Source organism: Pogoniulus pusillus, chromosome 6, assembly GCF_015220805.1.
Source record: "Pogoniulus pusillus isolate bPogPus1 chromosome 6, bPogPus1.pri, whole genome shotgun sequence".
NCBI lineage: Eukaryota > Metazoa > Chordata > Aves > Piciformes > Lybiidae > Pogoniulus > Pogoniulus pusillus.
In genome coordinates this window covers 22,655,377-22,674,404 of record NC_087269.1, presented here as the reverse complement: position 1 = coordinate 22,674,404, position 19,028 = coordinate 22,655,377, and the positions used below count along the sequence as shown (strand labels likewise).

Below are 19,028 nucleotides of genomic sequence, written 5' to 3'. Positions count from 1 at the left end.
AGTACAGAACAGTGTTCCATTAAACATGGAAGTTTAAAATAAGATGCTTGATTTGCTTGCTTGATTCTGCTTTTATTTGCTTTGGAACCTGTATGGATTCTTTCCTTCTCACCACGTGTATAGAGCAATTTCAGAGCTCTTGTTGAAGTAAACCAGGTTCTGTTCATCAGTTCCCTGCAGTGAGGTTGTGTGCCAGTCACTAGGTGAGTGCCTAGGTTCCAGATCTGTGAAGTGACATTCATGATAACCAGAATAAATACATTCCTAATGCAGAGTCAGTAATATTTTCAAGTGCTCTTAAATTATTTAACATTAAGTGCTGAAGCAAGATGGAACTGCTTCTGTGCTGTTTTCTCTTTTTGAGGTTGCCTGGAATGAGAAAATTTACTAATGAAACTTGCTCTATTATAGGAGTGACAGAAATGGGAATCAAAGTTAAGTAGAGACTTCATCATTTTTTTTCTATTTATCTATGTATATATAAAAGGTAATTCAGGAGAGGTATTTTCTGTAATTCATAGAGTGTGAAAGTTACTTCCTCATAGCCATCTCTTCTTTACCTCTTCGCCATCATTATTTAATACTCTAATAAATGCAGTATTAGAAGAGTGGTTGGCATCAGCACATTGGCCCCTCACCCATGAATGAGCACCAAAATAAAAAATACCAGAACAAAAACGGTAAAGAGAGATGAGTGTTTTACATCTGTATTTAGATAACGTGACAGTACTATAAATGTACCAGAAATGTCAGGGGCAAGGAGGCTGGTTTGCTGGCTGTGCAGTGACAGTGATGTTTTGCACACTTTCAGTTTGCACAAAGCAGCCAAGATTGCAGTTTGTCAAACCTTTTGCCAGTTTGCCTGCCTTGTTCCTGATAGGGAACAACTGAGATAACAAGAATGTGTATCAGCATGGGATATCAGTGTACTGTTTGATCAGAATGAGATAAATGTTTGTTATTTGTTGGCATATAACTTGAGTAATATTTTGAAAATCCAATAAATTAACTGTCTTCCTGTTTTCTCACTAGGGTATCTTCAACCAGTTTCAATGTAGCAGTGAGAAGGTATTGCCTTCTGATGCCCTGCGCACTGCTCTTGCAAAGACATTTCAGGATGAGCAACGCTTCCAGCTGGGCATTATGGATGATGCTGCTGAATGTTTTGTGAGTATAACTGAAAGATGGTTTGTCAGGCATAGACGCAAACCCATAGCACACAATTTTGTTTATTTATTTCCCAGCCCCCTCCCCAGATTCCAACAGACTTTGCACGTGTGGCCTCAGAAAATCCATGGAGAGATCCCCCAAGTTTGAATTGATCCAGTGGGCAACTAGTATTTGAGTAGAGAGTAATAACTAATGCTTTTGAAATTGAAACATCAGTGTTACCCATTTTTACGGTTACTTTTGCAGATATGATGTTTGCAGTTTCAAGTGTGTTTTGAGTGTGAGTTAAAAAAAGACACTGCAGGAACAATTCAGGTTTCTGGAGTTAAGAATCACCTCAAAAAGGTGAAAGGACATTTTGTTTGCCAGTTACTTTGAAAGTGTATTTTTACAACCTCTAGCTAAGCAAAAGTAAAAATAAATAAACCAAACATATTTGTTCAGTGTTTGTAAATTGAGATAAGCATCAGTGAAATGGATCATCTCTAAATATTTCTCTGCTGTCTTTGTAATCCATCAGACAATTTTCTTTCAGTCTAGTTATCTCATCAGTGTGGTCAGGAGACAACTTTTACATAAATCTTGCACCCCTACGTTTATCTTTCTACTTTCTTTTTGTACTCAAACCCTCAGCATCCTCTATGTTAAGGTTTTATTCTTAGTAATTTTTCTTCTTTTCCTTCTTTAGTATTAATTTTTTTAAACTTAATGAGGAGATATTTTTGTCTTACTGACATGTTGGCTGCTCCCCTTTTTGCAAATAATGATGTCCATAGAGTGGCCTGCATGTGTTTATGTCCTACTTGGTTGTTAACAAAGATTTTAATTCTTGACTAAAATCCAAACATACTGGATTTACTACTGCAAAGTTAAACATCTTTCAGTTAAAGCACCTATCAGAGTGGAGTCCTTTCTGTATTGATTTCCTAAACCTACCTAATTTTACAGTTATACTGTAAGAGATCATAGAAGTGGGATAAACGCATATTGCTGTTGTAGTTTTTCCCATAAAGTGGACTGATAATGAGCTTATGGTTATCCCAAATAGCCTCTGTTTATAAAATACTAATATTGCTAAATAGTATAGTTTAATGAGCTCACTTAAAATGGAAGTAGATCATACGACTAAAGCCTCAAAGTGAAATAAATTGCATCGGCCTACACAGGAGCCCCTGTAAGCTCAGTTATGTCCCATCTTCACATGCAGTTCATCACTTCAACAGAATTCTGTGTAGTTGAACACTGGGACTTTTGATTTAGTTTCTTCATTGAGAAAACTAATCTGGATAGACTATGGAATACTGCTGTGAGAGTTCCACAGGCAGGTTTGTTAGCTTAACTATACTGGTATACATTTAAAATGAGTAAAAGTTCCCTTTTGAGGTTAAGCTTTAAAGCAGAGAAAATACCATCGCTTTTCACTTCATTAACCTTTTCAGCCCTAAAGACAGAAATTTAATTTAAATGGCTGAAGAGCTTAGATTCTAAAATCCAAAGGAAGTTACACAAGGTCAGAGCTTTTTGTGTGAAGATTAATATTGACCTGCTTATTGCAGACTTATAAACTATCCAGGCAGCTTATAGTGATAGTGAAGAGTGCGCTGCTGGAAGAGGTGTCAGTGGACTTCTGGTACTCCTAGATTAATATTAACAGCAGTGAGAGGAGTACCAGGCTTAAGAACACCTGGGAACTTGAAAAGAGATGCAGTTGTGTGCTATTATTGTATCTAGAAAACGTTCAGTGCTTTTGCTTCATGCAGAATTTAGTCTGGTTATTCATTTATTAGTCCTCCTTTTTGACAGAATGTGGCTTATTTGCTGTATTCAAAGCCCTTGGTGGAATGTAGGAATTGATTCAAATTGCTTCGTGTTAATGAGAAGTTAGTGGTAACCCAGTAATTTTAAAGCTGCAGAGCTGCTGTGCTTGCTACATTTGGTCAATTCCATTGATGCTTGAGAATTGGACAGAATAAATCCTGAAAGAATCTATATCTGTTGTAGTAAGTAAAGTAAATGATTACCTGGCACAACATTTCATATCAGGAATGGTAGCCCTTTTCTATCAAAGAATAGCAATTTGTTTTCTAAACAAATTTAAAAGAAAACACAGGAGCTTTCCATCTCTGAATAATGCCGATAACATTCTTGGCATCTGACACAATTTTGTGGTTTCTATTTGAAATTTTGTCTACATTTAAAATGATGTCATACTTTTTTGCTTTTTCTTCCCTCTTCTACTAGGAAAACCTGCTAATGCGAATTCACTTCCACATTGCAGATGAGACAAAGGAAGATATTTGCACTGCACCACATTGTGTTTCCCATCAGAAGTTTGCAATGACCTTGTTTGAACAGGTGAGGTAATGCTACATGCTTTATGCAAATCACCATGTCTGAAGTTTCAAATTCTCATTCCTAAGACATGCATTGCCATGGTAAAAAAGATACAGCGGAAGCATTGCTGCAGAAATACCTGTTTAATTTTGTCGTTGTATTGTGTTTTCTTTCTCTTCAGTGTGTTTGTACTAGCTGTGGTGCCACCTCTGACCCATTACCTTTCATCCAGATGGTACATTATATTTCCACAACCTCACTCTGGTGAGTTCAGATTTTTACAGGAAAAGGAAATCTTTCTTTTTTTTTTTTTTCCTATCCTGGTGTTGCAGCCTGATCTTTACTTTCATGAGGTTAAGTGACTAGAACAGTTTATTTAAAATTGGTGGAGTTTTGGTAACTGTGATAAAAAACATGAGGATTTAGTGGATCAGAAGATAGCCATTTAGGCACAGATCAGTGCATATACTTGTTTACAGTTCTGAATCTGACAACTGTAGCAGCAAGTACTTGTACATTTGAAAGATCGTAATATGTGAGCAAGTGAGTTAAGAAGCAAGATGAGAAAAAACCAAAAGTAACTTATGCTGGAAAGAACATTTGCACATTTACCCCATCCTGTTCAAAGCAGGGTTAACTTCTAAGTCAGATCAGACTAACTGGGGTTTTGTGCAGTTGAATTTTGAAAACGTGCAAGGGGAGAAATACCATTCTTTCTCTGGGCTGCCTGTTCCAGTGCTGAATTACTCTATGAAATTTATTTTTTAATTTTCATTATATCCAGGCTGATTTTCCCTTTCTGCATCTTTTACCTCTTACTCTTTATCTGTTATCTTCTGCAAAAGGTCTGGCTTAGGTTTGGCTTCTCTACCAATTTTCTGTGATGTTGCTCTTCAGCCATTCAGTGCCCAGTCAGTACTGCTGCAGCAAGTGTGCACTGTCCAAGGTGCAAGACTTTTGTTTTTTCCTTTAGTGAGTTTCACTGGGGTACTGTCAGCCCATTCCTGTAAACTCTCAAGAACTTCCTGCATGGCAGCACTCCTTTCCTGAATACTGACTGTTCCATCCAGTTTGGTGTCATCTGTCAACCTCACTTAGATATATTCTGATGAATCATCCAGGTAGTTAATGAAAATGTGAAATAGCATCAGCCCCAGTACTATTGCCTGAGGAATGCAACTTTTAACTAACAGCTGGTTTTGTTTTGGTCCTCTGAGCCCAAATGTCCACCCAGATTTTTGGTCTACGTTGTATTCCACCTCTGCAGTCCAGACTTCCCTGTCTGGCCACAAGAACACTGTAGATGACTTGAAAACCTTGGTAGAGACCAAATGATCTTTGCCCCCTCAACAAAACCCACCATTTGTGATAGGAGGTAATCAAGTAGGTCAGGCATAGTTTGCCCATGGTAAATCTATCTTGTCTGTTATGACTTCCCTTTTTGTCCTTCATCATTGGACGTGATTTCCAAAAGGATTTGTTCTGTCACTGCCTTAGCTTCTGGAGTGAGACTGAAAAGCATGCAATTCTTCAACAGTCTTTCTTGGATGAATGTAGCTCTTGCTTTTTCTGTTTGTTGGGGAATTCCCTTGGTCACCGTGTCCATTCGTTAAAGGAGACTTGTACACAGACCAATAGCTGTAGCAGAAGCTAAAGAAGTCTTCTTGTGTTTTAGTAGGTGGCTATTCAGTTGAGAGCTGCCTCAGCCTGATTAAGGCAGGAATCCGTTACTTGCTTCTGTCTCAAAAGCTTGATTTGGATGAAAACTTAACTTTGTATTTTGTCCTTCACGTAAGACATGTAGTTACAAAGCCCCAAAAAGTTGTCTTGAAAGTTGTTATTTGCTGTTCTCATGCAGATGTATGTTCAAACTTGCCGCTTCACCAGTGGATCAGGAGTGTTCCTTTTTCATGAGGTTGCAGTTTTTCTCTAGGTTACCAGCAGACAATGTGTATCAGAATATTTGTTAGAAAACCAGGAAAATAATTATGGAAATGGTGTTCAGTATTTTGTGTTAAATATCTCAGTAAATCTTAAGTCATGCATAATTTAAAAAATACAACTGATTTCATTATCTCATAAACCACTTTAAGCTTGAGCATGCTTTGAGCACTGGTATTCTTGTGTACTTACTGTCATGTCTCTTACAACTTGGGACAATGAAGTCAGTTGGGTACCAGATGATTTTTTGTCTATAGTTCTATTATTAAGGATGTGCTTCACCTGTGTTGTGGTTACTGAAGGGAAGCATTTTGAAGCAAATACTCATTTTGAAATCAAGTAATTATCAAAATGCTAAACCTTGCTTTTAAGATGTAAATTTTAAGCCCAACTACAAACTGTTTCTATTTTAAGTTTGATTTCTTTTCTTTATGCAGTATTGTAATGGAAGATGTAGTAATTCACAGTTAATTATGTTATTTTTCTGCACTACAATATTAAAGATGAAAAGTGGTACACATTTTAAGATTATTAACTTTTCATAAAATGTAAGTGAAACATTTCATGTGGTTTCATATTTTTGTTTTGTCATTAAATTTTTGTTTTCTGTGCTTTCTCTATGCTGAAGCAATCAAGCTATTCGTATGTTGGAGAGGCGAGAGAAACCCACTCCAGATATGTTTGGAGAGCTACTTCAGAATGCCAGCACCATGGGGGATCTGCGAAACTGTCCAGTTAGTATCCGTAGTTTTTCTTCTGTGGGGAAACAGGACTCAGGCTTTAAAGATGTCCACAATTCCAATAGATGGTGAATTGGAAAGGCCGATAGGAAATGGCTTTGTAAGCAAGCTTATCTCTGAGAAGTGTGCTTCTCAGTGTACTACAGTGTGCTCTTCAGTGAGGGGAGACTGGCCAGTCAGCAAGCACTGGTAGTTACTTAAAAAACAAGAAATGGGATGGGAGAGGGAGACAAGATAGTAATAGTAATGCTCCTCATCTGCAAGATAAGCAGGTTATATCTTGACACTGGAGGTACTATATCTGCTGTGTTTCAGCACCACGTCTTTGAAAGCTGTACATTTGAAATTTATACTTGTCAGTGCCTTTCTCTAATAAGAGGAGGATTGTAGTCAATGTTCCATTTAAATCTTAGAGTAACTGTGGGGAGAAGATCCGTATTCGTCGTGTGCTGATGAACTCTCCACAGATCATCACCATTGGCTTGGTTTGGGACTCGGACCACTCTGATCTGGCTGAGGATGTTATTCACAGTCTGGGCACTTGCCTTAAACTGGGAGATGTGAGTTTTTTGACACCACCTACACACACAGTCGTTTTCATGATTGTCTAAAGTAGCCGATTCAGAAAACCAGCATGTGAAATTCTGGGTGTTTTATTAATTTATCTTTTAATCTTTCTTGCTTCCCTTCATGAAGCTTTTCTTCAGAGTAACTGATGACAGAGCAAAACACTCAGAGCTATATTTGGTGGGAATGATCTGTTACTATGGAAAGCACTATTCTACCTTCTTCTTCCAAACTAAAATCCGCAAGTGGATGTACTTTGATGATGCTCATGTAAAAGAGGTGAGAAAATGTTATTTAAAAGAGTAATCTGATAGAAGCTTCTGTGTAGACCATGGAGATTTGTAGAAATTTTGGCTACTTTTCCACTGAAGATCCATAATTCTGTTGCTGCTTTTTCTGAGAAGAGTAAAACATTCTCACAAAAGCATACCAGAAGTCTTAGAAGTCCTATTCCTAGTCCTGTTGTTGACTGCCAGTCATTTTCATGCTGTTTGAAAACCCACAGTTTGCTTATGTAAACATCTAATGTACATTTCTTTTCCTTGCTGATGAGTGGTGCAGTTATTTAGTGTCTGCTCTTTAGGTTCTTCATTGAAGTACCTAGATACCAGGCTTTTATTGGTCTCTGCCAACAATACATTTTCCAGTACCGGTGCTGGGTTCTTGGCACACTGTTACTGCATCCTATTAGTTAGTCTGACATTATTCCATACCGCTCTCTCTTTCTAGTCATGGAGTCACCCAGATGAGAGAGGAGGATTTTCTTCTGCAGTCATGCTAAGCATAATCTCAAAGGGAAAACTCCAATCTTTGCAACTTGTTCACAGTCACATTTTTCTGCAGCAAAACTTTGCCAGAGATAGGTGCTGCAGTGTTTTAATAGAATCCTTGTATATGAAGCAAATTTGAATAGATGTTCAGTGTATTAGGAGAAACATTAACATGAGGAAGATTTTTGAGGTGAGTGTAATTATGTGAGTTATTGCCTATAAAAAGCTCACAGAGGTTCTGTGACAACACAAGCCAAAATGGTTATCTTTGAGTTGTGTTTGCTGTTATGCTGTTGATGTCTTCATTTTGTTTATGCCAATGGATGGATTAAGACTTTGTTAAAATCCTTTGGGTTTTTTGACTTAGGCAAAGTCAGAACGTTGCTGAGGATGAAAAGCTTTCTGTGGAAAAAAAATCTGAAAGGATTCTTTTTCCAGTCATTTTTTTAATCAGGAATTCTATTTTATTTATCCATAAAATGATGGATACCTTCATTTTAGTTATATTGGTTCAGCTTTCTTGGTGAGTCCAGTTCAATGCTGGATATAGGAGTAGAAAATCAAACTCTGAAAGTAGTGTAAGCATAATAAAAAGGGCTTATTGTAGGAAATAATGACAGCAAACCTTTCTTGTGTGTTTTTCAAATTGTTGTTGTTAATTCAGATTGGTCCAAAATGGAAAGATGTTGTGACGAAGTGCATTAAGGGTCACTATCAGCCTTTGCTGCTGCTGTATGCAGATCCAAGAGGAACTCCAGTGTCAACACAAGACGTGCCCTCTCAAGTGGATTTACAGCAATATAACAGGACTTGCTATGATAGTGAAGACTCAGGTAAGCAGACTGGACAGAACCTTACACTTTCATGCTTCATTGTTGCATGGGAGAAGTTTTCCTTCTGAGTCTGTTTTTGATAGCAGATGTGTTTGTTTCTTGTCAGAGCTGATCTAGAAGTCTGAACAGGACATCCAGTGTTTCACTTTTGAATTCTCCTCTCCATCTAAGTCTCTGTTGATTCTTTGGGAGTACTCTTTCACAAAAAGGTTTGAAGAAAGAAACAGAAAAAAGAAAAGAAGTGAAAGACCTATTCTGACATGGAAACAGAGAGGAACAATAGATGATGATTTTGGTGACTTGAGTTCATAAATCTGTTACCATTTTTACCAGGAAGGGAATGACACCAGAAATGAAAAACAATTAAAATTAAAGGAAGCTGCAGAGTTAAACTCAGGAGGGAAGTTAGGGAAGATAAATGTTAAGGAAATATAATAAATGAGTCCTTTTCTAAGATGGTGAACTGTCCTAGGAAAGGGGGAAGGGATGTGGAGGAAGGGGAAGAAGTACTGGTGTCCCGGGTTAGGGTGGATCCCTCCCCCGATAGAATAAACTCAGCACAACACAGATTTATTTTTTTTTTTAAAGTCAGGGAAAGATGAAATTGTATTTCTTATAGTTTAAGTATAACAGTATAAAGAGAAATAAGCTACTGGAGAAAAAAAACACAATAACCTTAAGGAAGATGGGGAAGGGGTCAAGCGGCAGCAAAGTAGCAAAAGCAACAGCAGCCAAAACAGCAGCTGGGGAAGATAGCAGGTAGGTGCAGCTCAAGCAGCAGAGGCCAGCAAGGGGGAAAGAGCAAGCTGTGCTTCTAGGCATAAAGGTTTTGATGCTCCAATGAAATTATATCAACTTATCCATTGTTGCCATTATATGGCCTATCCCTAGAACATTCACCTCTCCCCTATGTCTGAACCAGAAAAATCAGCTCAAACGGCCACAACTGGTTTATTAAAAATGAAAAAAAGCCAGAATCAGCACATCTTATCTTCAACCTTTGGCTTGTCTTTTACTCAGATAAAGCAGCATAAGAAATATGATCTGATTTGTGGAAGAATGAAGGAGAAGGGATTTGCAATCTCAAAAAGGCATTGGAAATGATCTGCAGCACTAAATATGTAGCCCCTGACATCCCAGAGGCCTTGAACACTTTCTTATGTCTTGAATTCTTTGTATTAATGGTAGTCTGTTGAATTAGAAAGATATATCCAAATCATGTGATTTAGGGGCTGAAACTCGGTCTACTCAAAGTATTGGTTGTGGTGTCTTGGTTTACTGGAACTGCTGGTTTACTGGAGTTCTGGATGATTTTGGATGTGTAATTACACCATTGGGTGTGTGGCCTCATTTAAAGAGCAATCAATTCTAAGAGAGATACACAGTTGCAGTCCAGGTAGGGTGAAAAACACAAACTGAATCTAGGTTTATATTGTAAAGGCTTTGCAAAAGAAGATTGTTTCTATTTTTGAATGTCTGCGGAGAATACCCTGAATTAGAGATGAGCTTATAAACTGCCAAGAAGAGCAAGGCAAGACTAAAACTGGAAACACAACTTTTCTTCCAGTATTTTAGCCTATTTATACAATTTAAACTCCAAGAATATTTTGTGTTTTTCCTGGCCAGTTGATAAATTTGCACTTCCCTGTCAGTGAATCTGCAGAGAACATCTGCTCTTTTTATTTACAAGTTGATGGTCTAACAGTAATGAAATATATTTCCAACACCTCTTAAAAATAAATGCAAATAAAAACACTGGTAAGAGGACCTTCACTTCTCAGATGACAAGATGCTATGCAATTTACAAATGTATGTGCCTGTTGTGAAAAGGAGGGAAAGTCTGGAGGAGGGACAGGACGGTCTTCAGTGCTATATAACAGTTGTGATCACTCCTACAAACTTCAGGACAATATACTCTGTAAATTTGCCTTGCTATACTGCTGGTGGATCTCCAGGAAATGCACAGATAATCCTTCTCATTGTCTCTGCAGTATCTAATATTGTGTTACAAAATAATTTCAGGAAGCTGAATTAAAAAAATATATGTGTAAAAAGGTGTTTTCATGCGGATAAAATTTGGAAGGCTGTAGTGAGTATCCTACTTTCATTTCCAAACCAGCGAGTCCTCAAGGCTTTCTGATATAGTTTGCAGTGTTAAACATTGATACCAGTCTCTTGAGAGAATTTGTAAGAGCTGCTGTAGATCGAAGTGCCAGAAGAAATCATACCCTACGCATTTTCCTGTCAAATAGAGCTGAATTATTTTCTAGACTTATTGATATCCATAGTTTTCTACCCTCAGATACCTTTTTCAAAATGGTCTTTTTATCCCTTACTAAGTGTAACTACAACTTGTTCTGTAGTCTTCAGTATTATCAGATATCCACAGACCATAATTCAGGAAATAAGAGATTGCTTCATTTTTAGATTGTTAATCACAATATGATACCTGAACTTGTGTCAGGAGAATGTGATAAATGCATCTAAACATATCAACATCTGATGATACCAGTTACAAAGGAAAGACTGTTGATGTTGTAAAGCTAAGTGAAACAGCTCATCTTACATTCTCAGTATCTGTGGAATAAAGATTTCAGTTTACAAACAAGTTTCCACAAACTGATTCTTGTTGCCTACATTTACCTTTCTTTCTGTGCCTATAATCTCTGTTAGCAGCTATATTCTACATTTCTTCAGACTAGTAAGATTTGTAACCAATAAGGAGATGAGGGGAAGTTTCTGAATTCAAAAGTTGTCAGGCAAGCTTAAACAGGACAGCAACTAACAGGACTTGATGACACTGAAAATGTAAAGTGCCCTCAGGGTGGGTGTATGTGATTAAACATAAGAATGACTTTCTGTATTTTGTTGTTCCTTCTTCAATTTCTCCACTGAGAAACAAGTATAAAATTAATATTCTATATATCCAGGAGTGTACACATAATGCATAAAAGAGCCAGCAGTCTTCAAACTTAGATTTTCACTTTTTATGTACCAAAAGTGGTGGGAGGAGGTTGTCTTTTTCTCCTCTTTTAATGTGTTTAGAAATTACTGTACTGAAGTTGAGTCATGATGCTTCATTGTTTACTATATCCTATTGGTGCAGGGATACTAGCTTCTTAAGAAGGACTAAGTCACTTTGCTGCAGAGAATACAATTTCAGTGTAAACCTAAACTAGTCAAGCTTTTGATTCACAGCAGATTACATGTGTTAGTTATTATAACTTGTGATGTTCTTGTTACTCTTATTAGTAATTTTTTACTTTGCCTTCCCCCGAAGCAGGGTATTTTATTTTTGATTACACTTGACAGCATCAAAAATTAATGAAAAATAATTCCAGTGTGGTACTAGTACATCCAGTCCAATGGACATAGCTTAATTTTGCATGATAAAAGGCTTTGATAAATTTGAAGTTATCAAATAAAAGTTTGTAGAAATAATGACACTCTTTATGGCAGAGAGCCTGTCCTATGAGCTCTGGGATCCTTGAATCTGAGCTGGTGTGTTTGGTGCTCTATTTTTCTGTTAACTTCTGTATGATTTCCTCTGTTTTCTTTCTGTATCCTCTCCTGACTTTCATAATAGCCCCATAAGATTGAAATTTAACATAGTTTCGTTGGCATTGCTTCCTTCCCTAGGGAGAGAACCTTCCATCTCAAGTGACACGAGAACAGATTCCTCTACAGACAGCTATCCTTATAAACAGGCACACCATGAGTCTGTGGTCAGTCACTTCTCCTCTGACTCACAGGGAACAGTCATCTACAATGTGGAGAATGATGCAGCTTCGCAAAGCAGCAGGGACACAGGTAGCAGATACCATTATACCTGTGTGATCATTGTCATTAAATGTGATGATTATAGTGGATTCCAGGGAAAAGTCTCTATGTAACCTCTAACAGAATAGTGAACAGTATTTAGTATCCTAAATATTTTTAGTGGTAATGAATGATTGGCAATGACAAAAAAGTAAGCATAGTTTTAAATATCTTCTTGGGTTTTGTAGACCTGTGTCTAGCTAGAGAAACGTTTTACAGACCACATTTTCCATTATCCACCATCCTACCCGTTCTCTTAGACATACAATTCTGTAAGCTGGAGTCTGCACGGTGCCTTTGTGTGGTTTGGTAAGTGTCATATATGCTGCTTACCCATCTGCAGGGAGTTACTTCATTGCAGGTGTTGCAGCTTTCTGGGAAAGGCACTTGGGCACTGAGGACTGTATATGTAAGTGGTGTTGGTAATATTTTCTGCACTGGGGAGGAGCATAAGATGATTTCCTACCTGTGCTCTGAAGGCAAATTAAGTGAGAATCTTTCATGAGAAGACAATCTGTATATATGTTCCTTTGGGCAACTGAGCAGTCTTCCTGAACACTCTCTAATTGAAAAGATGTTAACTGGAAGTTCTGAGGCTCTGATCTCCTGTATTATTCATGCCCAGTGGCCCAAGTCAGCCTGTTTTTTCTTGCAGTAACTTCTGACTTTCTAACATCACTTCTGATAAAGCAGGTCATACCTGTCAAGCAACGGAAGTGTGTTCTAAGTCTGTTTGAAAAGTTACTTTTTTGTGCCTTAAACAATCTTTCTGAGAAGACATAGGAGTTGAATCAGCAGCTGTTTCTCATTCCAGAGTGTCAACAGCTGTTGTACCACTCAGTCCTTTTATCTGCAAAACAATAGAACTCCTGTATTGTGATGATGTATGTGATATTTGGTTCAAACGTTTTTCACACCAAAATCTGGTGAAAGTTTCAAGCCAGTTTTCTTCACTACCCTTGGATTCTTCATCAGAGGTCCAAGTAACTGTGATACATGGTTTTACATAGCTCCACAGTACTTTTATTATTTTGGTAAATACTTAATACTGTATATTCCAATCATAGGTAGAATATGAGAAGAGAAAGTTGGAGGAGGATTTGAGTGATGAGGAAACAAAATGTATGTCCATCTTCAAAGGAGACAAAATTGAAAATGCTAGTGGAATACTATTTATCTCATCTGCAGAAGTGGCCCAGAGTTTATTGCATTAAGTTCCTTCCTGCAAAACATAGTGTACAGAAACAGTAGCAGAAAAGGGAGGGCAGAGGAATGGTTTCAAATGTGTAAGCATGAAGTTCAGCATGTAACCTTTTGTTCTGTCATTTTTCAGTGACTTTTTCCTTTTCTTTTTCTTTCTTCTCCTGCTGATTCTATCCTATGTTATTTCCTTCAGCTTAGCCTCTCTCTTCACCTAAATTCAGTTGTCCTCATCTTCCCTGATTCAACCATAGCTATAGTCAGTCTGCCTCCTTAGCTAGCCACCTGTCTGGGCATTTCCCCTATTTTTTACCTACCCAAAACCTTTCCAAAAAAAGTCAGTCTGCCAACTTATGCAACTTCTCAGTCATCAAATGCTGCTCCGTGGGGCTATAAAGAAGCCATCCACATTGACCTGTCAACTGAATCGTTCTGGGCAAGAGCAGGATTCTTCATTTAATGGCCATTTGCCCACTACTCCAGCCCAGAAAATTATGGACCCTATCCCGCATCATCCTCCAGGGAAGGATCACCATTGGGTCGTATGACCTCAGGCACCTGGGTACTTCAGCATTGGGGCATGAAGAGTGGCTGCCTAAGCCCTCTCTTGCTCCTACCAACATGTGCTGCTGAGAAAAATGTGCGTATTCTGGCTGCCCTATTCATGCAACTGAGATTTCAGTGGGAGGGAGTAGGGGGTGTATTGTCTTAACCTGTTTGATTTCATTCTCTAATATATTCTTAGACATGCACACAACCCCTACAAACCCAGACTTTTCTTTCAAGTATCATTGTTTGCTCCCACCTCTGGAGAATGAGGTATTTAAGTGATACATTCAGCAAGGGACATTTTTTAAGCATATGAGTTAGCTAGTGTTCCTGGGATTGTAATTCCTGTATTCTGGCTTTGTCTTGGTTTTAGTCTTGGTTCCAGAGGGTGCAAGTAAAAACAGCAAAGCCTGTATCATGCAGATTTTTTTATTCTTGACATCTCTGTGGCTATCAAGTGTCCAGTGACAATAGGACAAAATTTGCAATTTATAAAAGGAGGAGAAAGTACTCAAGCAAAGATAGCAGCCTTCAATCTACAGGGCTAAGTTGGGCTTTAATTAGTCTGTGCAGACTCTAAGCTAGCTCCAGTAGCATCAAATATCTTTAAATAGTGTCTGTTACAGTAATTGAAATATACTAACCAAGCACTTCCTATCAGATAGAAAGAACAGCTAAAACGTATAACTGCAGAAGTTTTACACTCTGGAGTGAAACATCAACCTTTTCGAGTTTATGGGGGGAGTCACTACAAATTATAAGATAATGCTGTTTGTCAGTGCCTAAAAGATGTATGACAGTTCATGCTGTGAAAATAAGTTCTCCCAAAACACCGACTCATGCTCAGTCACCCAAATTCTACACGTCATCTGTCCTCATTGCCAACATTTCTCTTTTACTTCCTTAGTTTGTTTTCTTTTTTTATAATCAAGAATTTGCCCACAGAATCACTCTCCACTTTGCACATTAATGGAAATGTGAGTCTTCTGTAGCTTGCTTTTTGTCATTTGGATTCCTTCCTGCTCATTTATTGTAGCAGTTACAGTTAAACTGCCTTTTTTTTTGACTGTTGAAGGTACAATTTCATGTGTAAAATCTGCTTTAAATGTTGATTTTAAGGTGGTTTGTTGTTGTTGTTGTTGTTAATTTGTACAGAAGGGGGAAGGCTCAAAACAGCCAGCTCTGTAGTCCGGAGGCTGCTAATCCACTATTGATTAGTAGGGATTTATTTTCCTATCATCCTATGCAAGGTGAAAGCTGGTGATATAAAGGCTAGACAAAAGTCTTTGTAGCTTATTCATAAATTCCCTTCTTATGCTGCATCTCTGCTTGGGACTACTCACGTGAGTAAAGCCATGTGTGTGTTTGTGCTTGCAGGTTTAGGACTGTGAACGTGTGTTAAGATGCGGCAGTAAAGAAAACTTAGGACATCAAATGTTCTTAATTTCCATTTGATGTGAAAAACTTGGGAATTAATTGTGTGCAAGAAAAAATACTAACACTCAGACACATGAGCTGTAGTAAGGGAACATTGTTATGTCCCAGCTAATCCATGTTGAAGGTTTGTGTGTATACTCTTAGCGTAAGGCAGATGTGAATTAGCAGGCTTAGCCCTTGAGAGCCAACTGAAGCTTCATCACTGTAGACTAAGCTGACTCAGATTACTAAATAGTGTTTGCTAGAGACAAAGAAGGTGCAGGTGGATAGTTCATGCAGAGCAGCTGATGATAATCAGTAATTTACTATTACATGGTAACTTATTTTTGTGTTTGAGTCTTCATTCAACAGAGTAATGTCAAGCAATCTGTCCTCAAGAATTTTATGTTCATGGCCATTGAAACTGGAAAAGTATTGAAAGAGTTTGAAACTGGTGTCTTGAGACTATGAGAAGACAAGGCAGAGTCAGCTTTTTCCTCTCCCTGTGGATAAGTTCTCACTACCAGATTCCTTGAAGGGGCTATATTGCTCCTTTATGACTTAAAAAATGGAACACCCCCCCCAAGACAAAACCAAAAACTTTTGGATACAAAAAGTTGCCCAAACTTGCCAGTTAGCATTGGTGCATCTGCACCTCCTAAGGAGCAGTAGAGCTGTGCTGCTCTTAGCACACAGAACATTCAGTCCACAGGCTCTTGTCATCTCTACTGTGTTCTCCTGTCCTTTCAGGGCACCTGACTGACAGTGAATGCAATCAGAGGCATGTTTCTAAAAAGAGCTCCCTGGCAGACCGCAAGAGGAGCTCTAGCAGGTCTCGGCGAAACAGAGATGAGGCTCAGTCATCAGGATACCATAGTGAAGGCAAGAGATGTTTATTTCAAATACCATTATCTTTCTGTATGTTTTTATGATCTTCAGTGTGTACATGCATTTTCCTCCTTATTTCAGAGTGTGTTGGTTGGTTTTATTTCTAATTTTTTGGAGATTTTTTAAACATTTTTTAAACTTTTTGAGTCTGTAAGATGCTACTGAAAGTCTGGAATGATAGTTTGATCAGTTATTTTTTGTGGCTTTTGCTGTCCCTGTAAACTGCAGGAGAAACATTGAAGGAGAAACAAGCCCCCAGAGCTGCTCCGAAGCCATCCAGCAGCACCAGTAGGCTGAGGGAATTTAAAGAGACAGTGAGCAATATGATCCACAACAGACCACAGCAGATTTCTCAAATCATCCAGAATCCGCCTCGTGCAGGGACTAGTGTGGATCAGGCAGACACACGACCCTCAAAAAGCCTGTCTGCACACACTCGAGACTGGGAAGTGGAGAGTACCAGTAGTGAGTCTAAATCCAGTTCATCCAGCAGGTATCGGCCAACCTGGAGACCCAGAAGAGAGTCTCTGAATATAGACAGTATCTTCAGTAAAGACAAGAGGAAACACTGTGGCTACACTCAGCTTAGCCCCTTCTCTGAAGAAGCAGGTAAGAGTTTGAGAAGAAACATTTTATTTTAGAATGTGTGGCATTTGTAATACTCTGCTATCTAGTTTTGTGTAAGTGAAGTAGGAAAGTGGAATCTTGAGCATGGCGTTTAGGTCACTTGCAGCTGCATTCCTGAGGGCTTCTTTCTGTGTGGGTATTCATGTTCCAGGTGTGTTACTGGTGTGGTGAATTTCATGTGTAAGGAAATAATATGGGACACATCACCATCTGTGCTGCCTAAGTGGAATCAGGGCTACATTGCTAAGAATACGGAAGTTCATTCTTTGGAATGGCTTTTGTGTTACTCTGTTTTCTTAATTCTGGCTCATCATGGTATTTTTCCATGGTGGTGCAGCAAGTACCTCATTTATCAGTGCTGAGTTCTTCATGGGAAATAAGAGCCTGGCAGACCCAGATGATTTGTCTGGGACCATTTTACACCATAGCAGCCATGCGACTTCTGTGTGGAAGCTTTGTTCTCATATTTGCTTGTTTTGAAGGTGATAAAATCTATTGTGAAACAACTTGGGATATCTTCTGTTGCCCCTGCCACAGCCCTTCTTTCTCTTTCCCCAGTCTGCAAATTAATGTAATAGTTATTTCATTCTATATCAAGAAGAGGGGGCACTCAAAACTGTAAAGGGCATAGAGAGCAGATGTTTACTGTGTCCTGGTTTTTCTGCTATTGTGTTACTGGAACTGCTGTGTTCCCATCTCGAAGTGCATGAAGGACAATGTGATGAGAAGGAAGAGGTTTCTCTGTCAGTAGAACTGTGGTTAGTAAGGATGCTGCTGCAGAAATGGGAGCCTTTGGAGAGGGAAAGATAGAGAACACCAACTAGAAGGACCTAAAGGTTGAAAAGGATTGGGTAACATGAAGAAATACAGGAAAGGTAAAGGGAGAACACAGCTCCAGGAAAGGAAGCAAGTGGAGCACACAAGAGGCAAGTGGGAAGACACAGTGAAATCAGTAAGGAAGGATTAAAAACAAGAGGAAAAAGTTTCCCTGTCCTCTGTGAATATGGCAAGTTACACTCAAGGGGGGAGATTCGGAAATAAATTTGTTGAATAGATTATTGCTTAATATTACTAGGGATGCTGTAAAAGCATTGTTTTTTTTGTCTGCTTAAGATTGCTAATTTTAGACTAGATTTATAGCAGCACTTCTGTTTTAAGTGTGGTTGAAAAGCTAACATACGTATTTCAATTGCTGGTATCAAAGCTTGGGCTTTTTACTAAGCTATATTCTTTTGTCTTGACAGGTAAAGAGCTCATTGAAAATGAAGTGAAGGAACATCCTGTTCAGGAAACAAGATCAAGCCAGTCAAATGTCAGATACAAGCGTGGTGTGCTAGGTCGGGGCACACAGCATCATATGGTGGATCAACATCCTCATCTAATACAGAGGATGGAGTCTGGCTATGAAAGCAGTGAACGCAACAGCAACAGCCCAGTTAGTCTGGACATGCCCTTGTCTGAAAGCTCAAGCACCCACAGGTAGATTTTTAACAAACTTCATTTTGGGGATGAACTGAAGACTTTCTAAGGTCTTAGTTTCTTTTTCTTGGTTGTATAATGGTGTAGAATGATAGCAATTTGTAATACAGATTTGCAGGGGGAGAAATAGAAGGGAAGTAGGCATCTGAGTGAGTTTGATTCCTTTCCAGTGTATTGATAGCATACTGCTAGTGAGAAGGAAAAGGAATGGGATTCAGCTGAATGACCATGTTGACTAAAACAATGCATTTTAAATAGTCGTACACTTAGTCTGTGACTAAACTCAACCCAAATATCAAACTGCAAGCCTGTCCTTTGAACAGCTCATGAACATTTTTTGGTTTCAGTTAAACCATTGCTTGATAACAGCCTTGTATAAAATGAGAAAGCGTAGAAATCTTTGACAATCTGAGAGCTTTATTGAAATTGTGCAAGACATTTGCAATATTTACATGCAAAAAATAAATAGGCGGCACAATCTATTGCTCTCCTTGGCTTAGAAGGCTTCAGACAATCACAAACTGAGACAGTTAAGGTCCAGAAGAACAAATTTGCAGCTTTAAGAATCTGCTGAGAACAGCTGTCAGACCACAGGTTTCATGTGCACTGGATACTGTCACAGAGGAGAAAAGACCCGTTGTCCTGCCAACAGCTTAACTTTCTCATTCCCTGTTTCTTGCAAGCTTTCTCTGCTG

General features: G+C 38.5%; 1 protein-coding gene across 15 annotated transcripts in view; it reads left to right on the top strand.

Annotated features, from left to right (window-relative positions):
• The window catches only part of USP54 (ubiquitin specific peptidase 54), a 117,133-nt gene that overhangs the window by 78,977 nt on the left and 19,128 nt on the right, over window positions 1-19,028 (top strand). For all 15 annotated transcript variants that reach the window (XM_064144907.1, XM_064144910.1, XM_064144916.1 and 12 more), the window contains 11 exons: window positions 1,033-1,167; window positions 3,412-3,525; window positions 3,686-3,768; window positions 6,074-6,179; window positions 6,599-6,745; window positions 6,882-7,031; window positions 8,187-8,355; window positions 11,995-12,165; window positions 16,090-16,221; window positions 16,456-16,836; window positions 18,099-18,333. In XM_064144907.1, the coding sequence (XP_064000977.1) occupies window positions 1,033-1,167; window positions 3,412-3,525; window positions 3,686-3,768; window positions 6,074-6,179; window positions 6,599-6,745; window positions 6,882-7,031; window positions 8,187-8,355; window positions 11,995-12,165; window positions 16,090-16,221; window positions 16,456-16,836; window positions 18,099-18,333 (1,823 nt within the window). The remainder of the gene's footprint in view (window positions 1-1,032; window positions 1,168-3,411; window positions 3,526-3,685; window positions 3,769-6,073; window positions 6,180-6,598; window positions 6,746-6,881; window positions 7,032-8,186; window positions 8,356-11,994; window positions 12,166-16,089; window positions 16,222-16,455; window positions 16,837-18,098; window positions 18,334-19,028) is intronic.